At 52.6% G+C, this 13,841-nt stretch overlaps 1 protein-coding gene across 1 annotated transcript in view; it reads right to left on the reverse strand.

The window, feature by feature from the left end:
- Positions 1-13,841, reverse strand: part of DOC2B (double C2 domain beta) — a 693,978-nt gene that overhangs the window by 145,039 nt on the left and 535,098 nt on the right. Inside the window, exon 6 of the mRNA XM_089679188.1 lies at positions 12,640-12,797. Coding sequence (XP_089535314.1) covers positions 12,640-12,797 — 158 coding nt within the window. The remainder of the gene's footprint in view (positions 1-12,639; positions 12,798-13,841) is intronic.

The following is a 13,841-nucleotide window of genomic DNA, read 5'->3' on the forward strand; positions in this document are numbered from 1 at the left end:
GCGATGGAGACAGCAGCAATGGGAGGCCGTACAGGGACCCATGAGACACTGTGGACCTGGCAGCAGCATGAGGAGGCGGTACGGGGGCCCATGGCAGATTACGGGCCTGGCAGCAGCAATGGGAGGCCCGTAATCTGCCAGCACCCTATGACAAAATGGAACACACCAGCAGTGTGAGGAGACCTGAAAGTGGCACATGGCAGAGTGTGGCGATGGAGACAGCAGCAATGGGAGGCCGTACAGGGACCCATGAGACACTGTGGACCTGGCAGCAGCATGAGGAGGCGGTACAGGGGCCCATGGCAGATTACGGGCCTGGCAGCAACAATGGGAGGCCCGTAATCTGCCAGCACCCTATGACAAAATGGAACACACCAGCAGTGTGAGGAGACCTGAAAGTGACACATGGCAGAGTGTGGCGATGGAGACAGCAGCAATGGGAGGCCGTACAGGGACCCATGAGACACTGTGGACCTGGCAGCAGCATGAGGAGGCGGTACGGGGGCCCATGGCAGATTACGGGCCTGGCAGCAACAATGGGAGGCCCGTAATCTGCCAGCACCCTATGACAAAATGGAACACACCAGCAGTGTGAGGAGACCTGAAAGTGGCACATGGCAGAGTGTGGCGATGGAGACAGCAGCAATGGGAGGCCGTACAGGGATCCATTAGACACTCTGGACCTGGCAGCAGCATGAGGAGGCGGTACAGGGGCCCATGGCAGATTACAGGCCTGGCAGCAGCAATGGGAGGCCCGTAATCTGCCAGCACCCTATGACAAAATGGAACACACCAGTAGTGTGAGGAGACCTGAAAGTGGCACATGGCAGAGTGTGGCGATGGAGACAGCAGCAATGGGAGGCCGTACAGGGACCCATGAGACACTGTGGACCTGGCAGCAGCATGAGGAGGCGGTACGGGGGCCCATGGCAGATTACGGGCCTGGCAGCAGCAATGGGAGGCCCGTAATCTGCCAGCACCCTATGACAAAATGGAACACACCAGCAGTGTGAGGAGACCTGAAAGTGGCACATGGCAGAGTGTGGCGATGGAGACAGCAGCAATGGGAGGCCGTACAGGGACCCATGAGACACTGTGGACCTGGCAGCAGCATGAGGAGGCGGTACGGGGGCCCATGGCAGATTACGGGCCTGGCAGCAACAATGGGAGGCCCGTAATCTGCCAGCACCCTATGACAAAATGGAACACACCAGCAGTGTGAGGAGACCTGAAAGTGGCACATGGCAGAGTGTGGCGATGGAGACAGCAGAAATGGGAGGCCGTACAGGGACCCATGAGAGACTCTGGACCTGGCAGCAGCATGAGGAGGCGGTTCGGGGGCCCATGGCAGATTACGGGCCTGGCAGCAGCAATGGGAGGCCCGTAATCTGCCAGCACCCTATGACAAAATGGAACACACCAGCAGTGTGAGGAGACCTGAAAGTGGCACATGGCAGAGTGTGGCGATGGAGACAGCAGCAATGGGAGGCCGTACAGGGACCCATGAGACACTGTGGACCTGGCAGCAGCATGAGGAGGCGGTACGGGGGCCCATGGCAGATTACGGGCCTGGCAGCAGCAATGGGAGGCCCGTAATCTGCCAGCACCCTATGACAAAATGGAACACACCAGCAGTGTGAGGAGACCTGAAAGTGGCACATGGCAGAGTGTGGCGATGGAGACAGCAGCAATGGGAGGCCGTACAGGGACCCATGAGACACTGTGGACCTGGCAGCAGCATGAGGAGGCGGTACAGGGGCCCATGGCAGATTACGGGCCTGGCAGCAACAATGGGAGGCCCGTAATCTGCCAGCACCCTATGACAAAATGGAACACACCAGCAGTGTGAGGAGACCTGAAAGTGACACATGGCAGAGTGTGGCGATGGAGACAGCAGCAATGGGAGGCCGTACAGGGACCCATGAGACACTGTGGACCTGGCAGCAGCATGAGGAGGCGGTACGGGGGCCCATGGCAGATTACGGGCCTGGCAGCAACAATGGGAGGCCCGTAATCTGCCAGCACCCTATGACAAAATGGAACACACCAGCAGTGTGAGGAGACCTGAAAGTGGCACATGGCAGAGTGTGGCGATGGAGACAGCAGCAATGGGAGGCCGTACAGGGATCCATTAGACACTCTGGACCTGGCAGCAGAATGAGGAGGCGGTACAGGGGCCCATGGCAGATTACAGGCCTGGCAGCAGCAATGGGAGGCCCGTAATCTGCCAGCACCCTATGACAAAATGGAACACACCAGTAGTGTGAGGAGACCTGAAAGTGGCACATGGCAGAGTGTGGCGATGGAGACAGCAGCAATGGGAGGCCGTACAGGGACCCATGAGACACTGTGGACCTGGCAGCAGCATGAGGAGGCGGTACGGGGGCCCATGGCAGATTACGGGCCTGGCAGCAGCAATGGGAGGCCCGTAATCTGCCAGCACCCTATGACAAAATGGAACACACCAGCAGTGTGAGGAGACCTGAAAGTGGCACATGGCAGAGTGTGGCGATGGAGACAGCAGCAATGGGAGGCCGTACAGGGACCCATGAGACACTGTGGACCTGGCAGCAGCATGAGGAGGCGGTACAGGGGCCCATGGCAGATTACGGGCCTGGCAGCAACAATGGGAGGCCCGTAATCTGCCAGCACCCTATGACAAAATGGAACACACCAGCAGTGTGAGGAGACCTGAAAGTGACACATGGCAGAGTGTGGCGATGGAGACAGCAGCAATGGGAGGCCGTACAGGGACCCATGAGACACTGTGGACCTGGCAGCAGCATGAGGAGGCGGTACGGGGGCCCATGGCAGATTACGGGCCTGGCAGCAACAATGGGAGGCCCGTAATCTGCCAGCACCCTATGACAAAATGGAACACACCAGCAGTGTGAGGAGACCTGAAAGTGGCACATGGCAGAGTGTGGCGATGGAGACAGCAGCAATGGGAGGCCGTACAGGGATCCATTAGACACTCTGGACCTGGCAGCAGCATGAGGAGGCGGTACAGGGGCCCATGGCAGATTACAGGCCTGGCAGCAGCAATGGGAGGCCCGTAATCTGCCAGCACCCTATGACAAAATGGAACACACCAGTAGTGTGAGGAGACCTGAAAGTGGCACATGGCAGAGTGTGGCGATGGAGACAGCAGCAATGGGAGGCCGTACAGGGACCCATGAGACACTGTGGACCTGGCAGCAGCATGAGGAGGCGGTACGGGGGCCCATGGCAGATTACGGGCCTGGCAGCAGCAATGGGAGGCCCGTAATCTGCCAGCACCCTATGACAAAATGGAACACACCAGCAGTGTGAGGAGACCTGAAAGTGGCACATGGCAGAGTGTGGCGATGGAGACAGCAGCAATGGGAGGCCGTACAGGGACCCATGAGACACTGTGGACCTGGCAGCAGCATGAGGAGGCGGTACGGGGGCCCATGGCAGATTACAGGCCTGGCAGCAGCAATGGGAGGCCCGTAATCTGCCAGCACCCTATGACAAAATGGAACACACCAGCAGTGTGAGGAGACCTGAAAGTGGCACATGGCAGAGTGTGGCGATGGAGACAGCAGCAATGGGAGGCCGTACAGGGACCCATGAGAGACTCTGGACCTGGCAGCAGCATGAGGAGGCGGTACAGGGGCCCATGGCAGATTACGGGCCTGGCAGCAGCAATGGGAGGCCCATAATCTGCCAGCACCCTATGACAAAATGGAACACACCAGCAGTGTGAGGAGACCTGAAAGTGGCACATGGCAGAGTGTGGCGATGGAGACAGCAGCAATGGGAGGCCGTACAGGGATCCATTAGACACTCTGGACCTGGCAGCAGCATGAGGAGGCGGTACAGGGGCCCATGGCAGATTACAGGCCTGGCAGCAGCAATGGGAGGCCCGTAATCTGCCAGCACCCTATGACAAAATGGAACACACCAGTAGTGTGAGGAGACCTGAAAGTGGCACATGGCAGAGTGTGGCGATGGAGACAGCAGCAATGGGAGGCCGTACAGGGACCCATGAGACACTGTGGACCTGGCAGCAGCATGAGGAGGCGGTACGGGGGCCCATGGCAGATTACGGGCCTGGCAGCAGCAATGGGAGGCCCGTAATCTGCCAGCACCCTATGACAAAATGGAACACACCAGCAGTGTGAGGAGACCTGAAAGTGGCACATGGCAGAGTGTGGCGATGGAGACAGCAGCAATGGGAGGCCGTACAGGGACCCATGAGACACTGTGGACCTGGCAGCAGCATGAGGAGGCGGTACGGGGGCCCATGGCAGATTACAGGCCTGGCAGCAGCAATGGGAGGCCCGTAATCTGCCAGCACCCTATGACAAAATGGAACACACCAGCAGTGTGAGGAGACCTGAAAGTGGCACATGGCAGAGTGTGGCGATGGAGACAGCAGCAATGGGAGGCCGTACAGGGACCCATGAGAGACTCTGGACCTGGCAGCAGCATGAGGAGGCGGTACAGGGGCCCATGGCAGATTACGGGCCTGGCAGCAGCAATGGGAGGCCCATAATCTGCCAGCACCCTATGACAAAATGGAACACACCAGCAGTGTGAGGAGACCTGAAAGTGGCACATGGCAGAGTGTGGCGATGGAGACAGCAGCAATGGGAGGCCGTACAGGGACCCATGAGACACTGTGGACCTGGCAGCAGCATGAGGAGGCGGTACGGGGGCCCATGGCAGATTACGGGCCTGGCAGCAGCAATGGGAGGCCCATAATCTGCCAGCACCCTATGACAAAATGGAACACACCAGCAGTGTGAGGAGACCTGAAAGTGGCACATTGCAGAGTGTGGCGATGGAGACAGCAGCAATGGGAGGCCGTACAGGGACCCATGAGACACTGTGGACCTGGCAGCAGCATGAGGAGGCGGTACAGGGGCCCATGGCAGATTACGGGCCTGGCAGCAACAATGGGAGGCCCGTAATCTGCCAGTACCCTATGACAAAATGGAACACACCAGCAGTGTGAGGAGACCTGAAAGTGGCACATGGCAGAGTGTGGCGATGGAGACAGCAGCAATGGGAGGCCGTACAGGGACCCATGAGACACTGTGGACCTGGCAGCAGCATGAGGAGGCGGTACGGGGGCCCATGGCAGATTACGGGCCTGGCAGCAGCAATGGGAGGCCCGTAATCTGCCAGCACCCTATGACAAAATGGAACACACCAGCAGTGTGAGGAGACCTGAAAGTGGCACATGGCAGAGTGTGGCGATGGAGACAGCAGCAATGGGAGGCCGTACAGGGATCCATGAGACACTCTGGACCTGGCAGCAGCATGAGGAGGCGGTACAGGGGCCCATGGCAGATTACAGGCCTGGCAGCAGCAATGGGAGGCCCGTAATCTGCCAGCACCCTATGACAAAATGGAACACACCAGTAGTGTGAGGAGACCTGAAAGTGGCACATGGCAGAGTGTGGCGATGGAGACAGCAGCAATGGGAGGCTGTACAGGGACCCATGAGACACTGTGGACCTGGCAGCAGCATGAGGAGGCGGTACGGGGGCCCATGGCAGATTACGGGCCTGGCAGCAGCAATGGGAGGCCCGTAATCTGCCAGCACCTTATGACAAAATGGAACACACCAGCAGTGTGAGGAGACCTGAAAGTGGCACATGGCAGAGTGTGGCGATGGAGACAGCAGCAATGGGAGGCCGTACAGGGACCCATGAGACACTCTGGACCTGGCAGCAGCATGAGGAGGCGGTACGGGGGCACATGGCAGATTACGGGCCTGGCAGCAGCAATGGGAGGCCCGTAATCTGCCAGCACCCTATGACAAAATGGAACACACCAGCAGTGTGAGGAGACCTGAAAGTGGCACATGGCAGAGTGTGGCGATGGAGACAGCAGCAATGGGAGGCCGTACAGGGACCCATGAGAGACTCTGGACCTGGCAGCAGCATGAGGAGGCGGTACAGGGGCCCATGGCAGATTACGGGCCTGGCAGCAGCAATGGGAGGCCCGTAATCTGCCAGGACCCTATGACAAAATGGAACACACCAGCAGTGTGAGGAGACCTGAAAGTGGCACATGTTTGGGGCATGATTCATGGCGGATTTAGTCAGTTGTGTCAGGAACTGGTGGTTTGAAATCCAGACTAATCCACGCCTGATTCATTTTCACAAACGTGAGTCTCTCCACACTTTGGGTGGACAGTCGTGTCCTCCGCGGAGTTACAATACCTCCTGCCGCACTAAACACGCGCTCCGATGCCACGCTACTGGCCGGGCATGACAGCCTTTCAAGGGCAAATTCAGCTAGTTGGGGCCAAAGGTCAAGTTTCGTTGCCCAGTAGTCAAGGGGATTGTCTACCTCGGTTGGCAGGGTGCTGTCCAAGTAGGCCCAAGCCTGTTGTTTGAGGTCCTGCTCCAGGTCCACCTGATGCTGCTGCTGCTGCTGCGGCTGGTTAGTAGTTTCCTCACTGCGCTGGTGAAGAAAGCTACTCATCATCGACTGCAGACTGAGGCAGCCGCTGCTGGTGGAGCTGCCACTGCTCCTACCACCCCACCCCTCCCCTGCTGCCATGGCAGCGGAACGCGAGCGCACAGGGCCCACAGTGTCTGAGGATGGACGTTGGCGCAGAAAGGCAGAGACCAACTGACTACATAGGTGGTTTTTATAGTACGTTATTTTGGCCTCCCTCTCAGCAGGTGTGAAAAAGGCCACCATTTTTGAACGGTAGCTAGGGTCCAACAAGGTGGACAGCCAAAAGTCATCCCTCTGTCTGATGGTTATTATTCGGCTGTCGCTACGCAAGCAACCGAGCATGCTATGGGCCATTTGTGCCAAGGAATGCGAGGGACTCCCTGCCTCCATCTCCACAGCATACTGCCACGGTGCGTCTGGGTCCTCTGTCTCCTCCTCCTCCTCTACCAGATGCTCCTGCTCCTCCACTCCTGTCCGCTGAGTGGAAAAACCACCCATTTCACTCAATAATTCCTGAGCACAAATGTCCTCCTCTACCTCCTCCTCTTCTTCCTGTCCTGCCCCTACAGGGGTCATGTGGCGTTGAGATCTGTGCGCCACGTCTACCGCACCCTGACCAGCCATTGTTAACAGCATTTGTTCCAGGCCGTGCAACAGAGGAATGACGTCGTTCATCCCATAGTCCTGCCGACTCACGAATAGCGTGGCCTCCTCAAATTGCCTGAGCAAGCGGCAGGTGTCACGCATGAGCTGCCAATGGCTGACATCTAAGTTACACAGGGGAGTACCTTTATCCGCTTGTAACATCAGGAAATCGGTGATGGCCTTTCGCTGTTCGTAAAGGCGGTCTAACATGTGTAGGGTTGAATTCCACCTTGTTGCAACGTCGCAGATCAGGCGACGCTGTGGAATTCCGTTTTGCCGCTGCAGCTCAAGGAGGGTGTGCTTTGCGGTGTAGGAATGGCTGAAATGCATGCAAAGTTTACGTGACATTTTAAGGATGTCTTGCAGTGGGATGGTGGATTTTAGGAACCGCTTGACAACCAGATTGAACACGTGAGCCATGCATGGCGCATGGCACAACCTTCCTTGACGCAGAGAAGACACCATGTTCTTTCCGTTGTCGGTCAACATGGTTCCGATTTTCAGTTTGCGCGGAGACAGCCATCTGTCGATTTCTCTGTTCATTACACTCAGAAGTTCCTCCCCTGTGTGACTACGTTCGCCAAGGCATACCAGGTGCAGCACAGCGTGACACCGTTGCGCCCTGCACATGTGATATGCCGGTCGGGTAATGGGACTTGGCACGGGGGTGGCGGCTGAGGACACGGCGGAAGAAGAGGTGGTAGAGGCGGACATCTTTGCCGGACCAAGGACGTGCAAACGTGGAGGCAAAAGCGGCATGACCTATCCAAGTTGCTGGTGCGGCTGTGCCGGCACCACGTTCACCCAGTGGGCCGTAAATGACATGTACTGTCCCTGACCGTAGTTACAGCTCCACACGTCGGCGCTGCCGTGCACTTTGGCAGAGACCGACATGCTCAAAGACTGGCCCACCATCTCTTCTACATGTGAATGCAGGGCTGGCACTGCCTTTTTGGCGAAGAAATGACGGCTTGGCACTCTCCACCGTGGCGCGGCACAAGCCATCATTTCTCGGAAAGGTGCTGAGTCCACCACTTGGAAAGGGAGGGACTGCAGCACCAGCAACTTGAACAGGAGGACGTTCAGCTTCTGCACCGTCGGGTGCGTGCTCGCAAACTGTTGTCTCTTGGAAACGGATTCCAAGAAAGACTGCTGACGGAATCCGTGAAGAGGAGTAGCAGGAGAAGGAGCATCTGAACGAGCGGAAGTGTCAGGAATGGACTAGCCAGCAATGGTGGGACTCACCTGCCTTTTGATCTGCAGTACCAGGGCTGGCCAGCGGGTGCTCCCAGCAATCAGAGACTCAACTTTGCAGCCAGCTAACACCTGGAACTGATTATGCTGGGGTATTTAAGGGATGGCCAGACTTGCAGACTCTGCCTTGGTGTTGTGTTTCTCTTGGGCCCTGTATCCTGTTCCTGCTCTCTGTTCCTGTCTGATTCTCTGCTGACCCTGCTCTGATCCCTGGCTTGTCTGACCATCCCTCTGCCTGACCCTCTGTACTACGCTGCCTGCTACCTGTTCTGATCCCTGGCTTGTGACCCTGACCATCCCTCTGCCTGACCCTCTGTACTACGCTGCTAGCTACCTGCTGAACCTGGCCTGTGACCCCGACCAATCTCCGCTTGCTCCCCCTGTACCTACCTGCCCAATTGATATTGACCCGGCCTGCCTGACGACGCGTGCTTGTATGTACTGTTATCTGTGGGTGGTTGGTTTGGTTTGTTTGCACTGTATTATGTTTAGTATTGCACTGCGTTTATGTTTGTATTGTTAGTGTTAATAAATTATATTGTTTATCACATATCTGAAGTCTGCGTTCCCTGCGTCAGTCACACACCTCTGGTCACACCTGGGAGCCCTGACAGGAAGATGCCAACGAGCGACAACTCCCCTCAGCAGAGGTGTTGGAGCCTTGACTGGCTGATAGAGGGCGATTGACGTCGGGTGACGGAGCAAGTAACGGAGCGGGTGATGGAGCGGGGGCTGGGGCAGGCAGAACCGCCGTATCTTTATCACGGTTTTCCCAGGCCACCAAATGGCAACGCTGCATATGCTGACGCAACGCTGTAGTCCCAACATGGGCCCCCTGGCCACGCTTGACTTTCTGGCCACATAGTCGACATACGGCTACGTTTACTTCCTCGGGCGGCTTGACAAAAAATTGCCACACCGCCGAGTAGGAAAGTTTGCCCCCGCTACTCCTCACTGGCTGACTGCTACTTCCTCCATGCACACCGGCACCACTACTGGCCGTGGTGGTAGGCTGCAGTGGAGCTGGTGCTCTACTCCGTGGCCGTTTGCCTCCACTGACACTGCTGCGACCCTGCTGCCTCCTGGGCAACCCACCGACTGTTTTGCTCGCTGCCAAGCTGGCACTCTCTTCTCCTGATGATGCGGAAGCAATAGCCTGATGACGACGAGGCTGCCAAGTGCGATCAGCCTCATCATCATCAATTAGGGTCTCCGCCTCACTACTAGCCCCCTCGGCTGCGTGTGGGTCAGGAGACAGACCTGTCTCTAGACCGGCTACCGAGCCACTCTCCTCGCCAGTACTTCTTCGCCTGGCTGCTGAAGAGGCAGATGTCTCCCCCCGTTCCTGACCGCCCTCTGTTAGCTCTTCCTCACTGTACAGTGGGGCTGAGCCCACAGCATGCGATACTTCGCTTGGTGAGGGAACACCAAAGGACAGGGGCAGGTAGAGGACACGTGATTTCAGTGGGCTTGCTCCCGGGCCATGCCAACTAACGGTTGTGTCTGACGTACCCACCGACCGTTGGCTGTAGGTGTCAGAGGTGACCTGGGAAGAGGAAGACGACCGAGCCAACCAATCGATGACGGCAGGGTTGTTGGTGGAGACACGACCGCTGGATGACACCGGGAGCACTGGCCTCTGGCTGTGACTAGTGCTGCCTCGACCCCTTCCTCTGCTGCCACGTCTGCTCGCTCCTAAAACATTGCCTCCTCTGCCACTCCTCTGCATGTTGTCTGACATACTCTTTAATTCAAAGATTCTGTGTCCCTGAGTAACAATTCTGTGTCTGTCCCTGAGTAACAATTCTGTGTCCCTGAGTAACAATTCTGTGTCCCTGAGTAACAATTCTGTGTCCCTCAGTAACAATTCTGTGTCCCTGAGTAACAATTCTGTGTCTGTCCCTGAGTAACAATTCTGTGTCTGTCCCTGAGTAACAATTCTGTGTCTGTCCCTGAGTAACAATTCTGTGTTCCTCAGTAACAATTCTGTGTCCCTCAGTAACAATTCTGTGTCCCTCAGTAACAATTCTGTGTCTGTCCCTCAGTAACAATTCTGTGTCCCTGAGTAACAATTCTGTGTCCCTCAGTAACAATTCTGTGTCCCTCAGTAACAATTCTGTGTCTGTCCCTGAGTAACAATTCTGTGTCTGTCCCTGAGTAACAATTCTGTGTACCTGAGTAACAATTCTGTGTCCCTCAGTAACAATTCTGTGTCCCTCAGTAACAATTCTGTGTCCCTCAGTGACAATTCTGTGTCTGTCCCTGAGTAACAATTCTGTGTCTGTCCCTGAGTAACAATTCTGTGTCTGTCCCTGAGTAACAATTCTGTGTCCCTCAGTAACAATTCTGTGTCCCTCAGTAACCATTCTGTGTCCCTTAGTAACAATTCTGTGTCTGTCCCTGAGTAACAATTCTGTGTCTGTCCCTGAGTAACAATTCTGTGTCCCTCAGTAACAATTCTGTGTCCCTCAGTAACAATTCTGTGTCTGTCCCTGAGTAACAATTCTGTGTCCTTGAGTAACAATTCTGTGTCCTTGAGTAACAATTCTGTGTCCCTCAGTAACAATTCTGTGTCCCTCAGTAACAATTCTGTGTCCTTCAGTAACAATTCTGTGTCTGTCCCTGAGTAACAATTCTGTGTCTGTCCCTGAGTAACAATTCTGTGTCCCTCAGTAACAATTCTGTGTCCCTCAGTAACAATTCTGTGTCTGTCCCTGAGTAACAATTCTGTGTCTGTCCCTGAGTAACAATTCTGTGTCTGTCCGTGAGTAAGAATTCTGTGTCTGTCCCTGAGTAACAATTCTGTGTCCCTCAGTAACAATTCTGTGTCCCTCAGTAACAATTCTGTGTCCCTCAGTAACAATTCTGTGTCCCTCAGTAACAATTCTGTGTCTGTCCCTGAGTAACAATTCTGTGTCTGTCCCTGAGTAACAATTCTGTGTCCGTCCCTGAGTAACAATTCTGTGTCCCTCAGTAACAATTCTGTGTCTGTCCCTGAGTAACAATTCTGTGTCCCTCAGTAACAATTCTGTGTCCCTCAGTAACAATTCTGTGTCCCTCAGTAACAATTCTGTGTCCCTCAGTAACAATTCTGTGTCTGTCCCTGAGTAACAATTCTGTGGCCCTAAGTAACGGTTCTGTGGCCCTAAGTAACGGTTCTGTGTCCCTAAGTAATGATTCTGTGGCCCTAACTCTCTCCCTCAATACAGACAGGTCTGCCTCTCTTGAATGACTGGAGGCAAATGGAGAATTCTAAAATGGCCGCAATTTATAGCTCGACCATTACACAGTGCTGGCTGGCTGGCTGCTGATTGGCTAATGCGATCATGAATGAATGCATTATGGGTCAGCGCGCCTTGTCTGCGTGCCTTCCCAGAGATCCCCGCTCCGTCGCCGCACATGTCGCCGCCATTTTTGGAAAAATTTTCCTAATATTCGAAACGAATTCCACTTCGCCAAGTTCGATTCGCTCATCTCTAATCAGTATAAGCATGAGGGAAGTAATATTCTGTGTGCTGTTTTAGATAGATTTAAGGGTAAACCAGCCACAGCCTGGCCCATTGACACAGAGTAAAGCAGGCAATAGATTAAGCAATTTTCTTTCCTTCCACTACTGACTGTGTTGATGGGGGAATCCCTCTGGCAGTGATATTGTGTTTTGCTGGCAGACAGGCAGCCTTCCATGATTGCAGAACTCAATGGCTGGCTACAGCTGGAGGCACTAATTATTTGGGAAAAACTCAACAGGCTAGTTGTACACAAGTGGATCGATAGATCAACTTGTATATAACCAGGGTGCCGATATATGGATCAAAATTTGTCCTGTCCCTGATGAACTGTCCGAATTCCGATCCATGTATGGCCGGCCTAGGTGAAATAAAAAGTCAAAGGCAGAACTTACCTTTAGTAAAAAAAACCATACACCAAAATTATAAGTGGTTCTAGAAATATAGGAATCTGAAGCTAAGGGGTAAACCTTGACTTTTTTTATAAAAACTTGAACCCGGCACCACAACTCTAACCACTAACCCTCTTTTGGTCCTTTAATATGAAGGATGGCATTATTAACCAATAGGGAGGCTCTATTGATAGAAGGAAATTGGCAAGTAGAGATTTGCATTTAAATTTACTCTGGATTTGTTAAATGACATGCTTTTACTAAAAGTGCTGTTTTTCCTATCTTCAGTTTGAATTACCTTGGTTTGTAACATGCTTAAATGTAGTGATAAGTTTGTTTTAGGTGCAGCAATCAGCTCCTAGATACGGTATACTTAAGATAGAGAATAAAGAACTTACGTTTTTACATAGGGGTCGGAATACCCATTTGCATCCATAGCTGCTAGATGTGCACATCTAACGATGCCTACTAGGAGCCCTGATTTCTGTGAACTGTATTTTAAGGATATAAGAATTCTCCCACGTTCCTCCAAAGATTTATCTTCTGTTTTATCTATCTGTGGATGGAAGCACAAATGTTAATGACAGAAAAAAGAAGTTCATGCACAGCTGTCACAACAAAAAAACACAATATCCATGGAGAACCTATTTTGGATGTAGAGAAATTATTAACGAACCTGACATCCATTTAGCAGCAGGTATATTTTGTGCTGTTTGAAGCTATTACCTATCTTTCCCTTGATGTTTGCACAAAAAAATAATTATTGATGTTGCTTAAGCTAAAGGATTAACAGAGAATGCTTTAGCAGATTCAGGAAAATTGGTTCTAAAGAACAGAAACAATACAACTTTATTCAAAAATAAAAACAATATATATGTTTAGTAGATAACACAAGGGTCAGGTTCTTGTTAAATAAAATCCACAGTACTCTCTTGGGTGTACAGTCTGGTACAAATGTTTGACTACTCCTAGTCAAATTACATGGTTAAAATCGTTTGCTCAATGAAATAAAGGTAATACAAACTCTGCAAGGAACAAAATTAAACATGGCAAGGTTATGCAAATTGAATGCACAATTGCAATTTATTTTCTCAACATAACACACAAGAAAAATAGCACATGCTGTACAGTATGTTTTATCTCCTCTTTTACACATATACTTTCTAATATTTATTAGATTTTGTGGCTATTGCTTCGCATTGAGTGTTTATCCTTAACCAGTATATGAATTCCCTCTAGTTTTTTTTCCTAAAAATGTATTTGGTGTGATTTACAGAAGGCAAAGCTATTAGGGTTTAGATGCATATATTTATTTTTTAAAAAAGAAATATCAACTGGTAAACCAACAGGAATGTGTGGTTTATACTAATGGTGTGCTTGACATGTTATCCTTAGTGCTTTGTCTCTTGCTAATAGAGAGATAGATAGAACTGCAAATAAATGTTTTGCAAATGGCTGTTGTCAAAAGCAATTGGTGGAGTGGTTTTAGTGAAATTTTATCATGTGGACTGCTCAGACAAAATTTTCTTGAAAAAAATAGGCACGGCTTTGCTTTCTAATAAATTAATGTGATCGCCATGTCAGTGCTGACACAGAGATC

The sequence above is a fragment of the Staurois parvus genome, unplaced genomic scaffold (assembly GCF_062004578.1).
Source record: "Staurois parvus isolate SC_StPar_1 unplaced genomic scaffold, SC_StPar_1.0 ptg000220l, whole genome shotgun sequence".
NCBI classification, from domain to species: Eukaryota; Metazoa; Chordata; class Amphibia; order Anura; family Ranidae; genus Staurois; species Staurois parvus.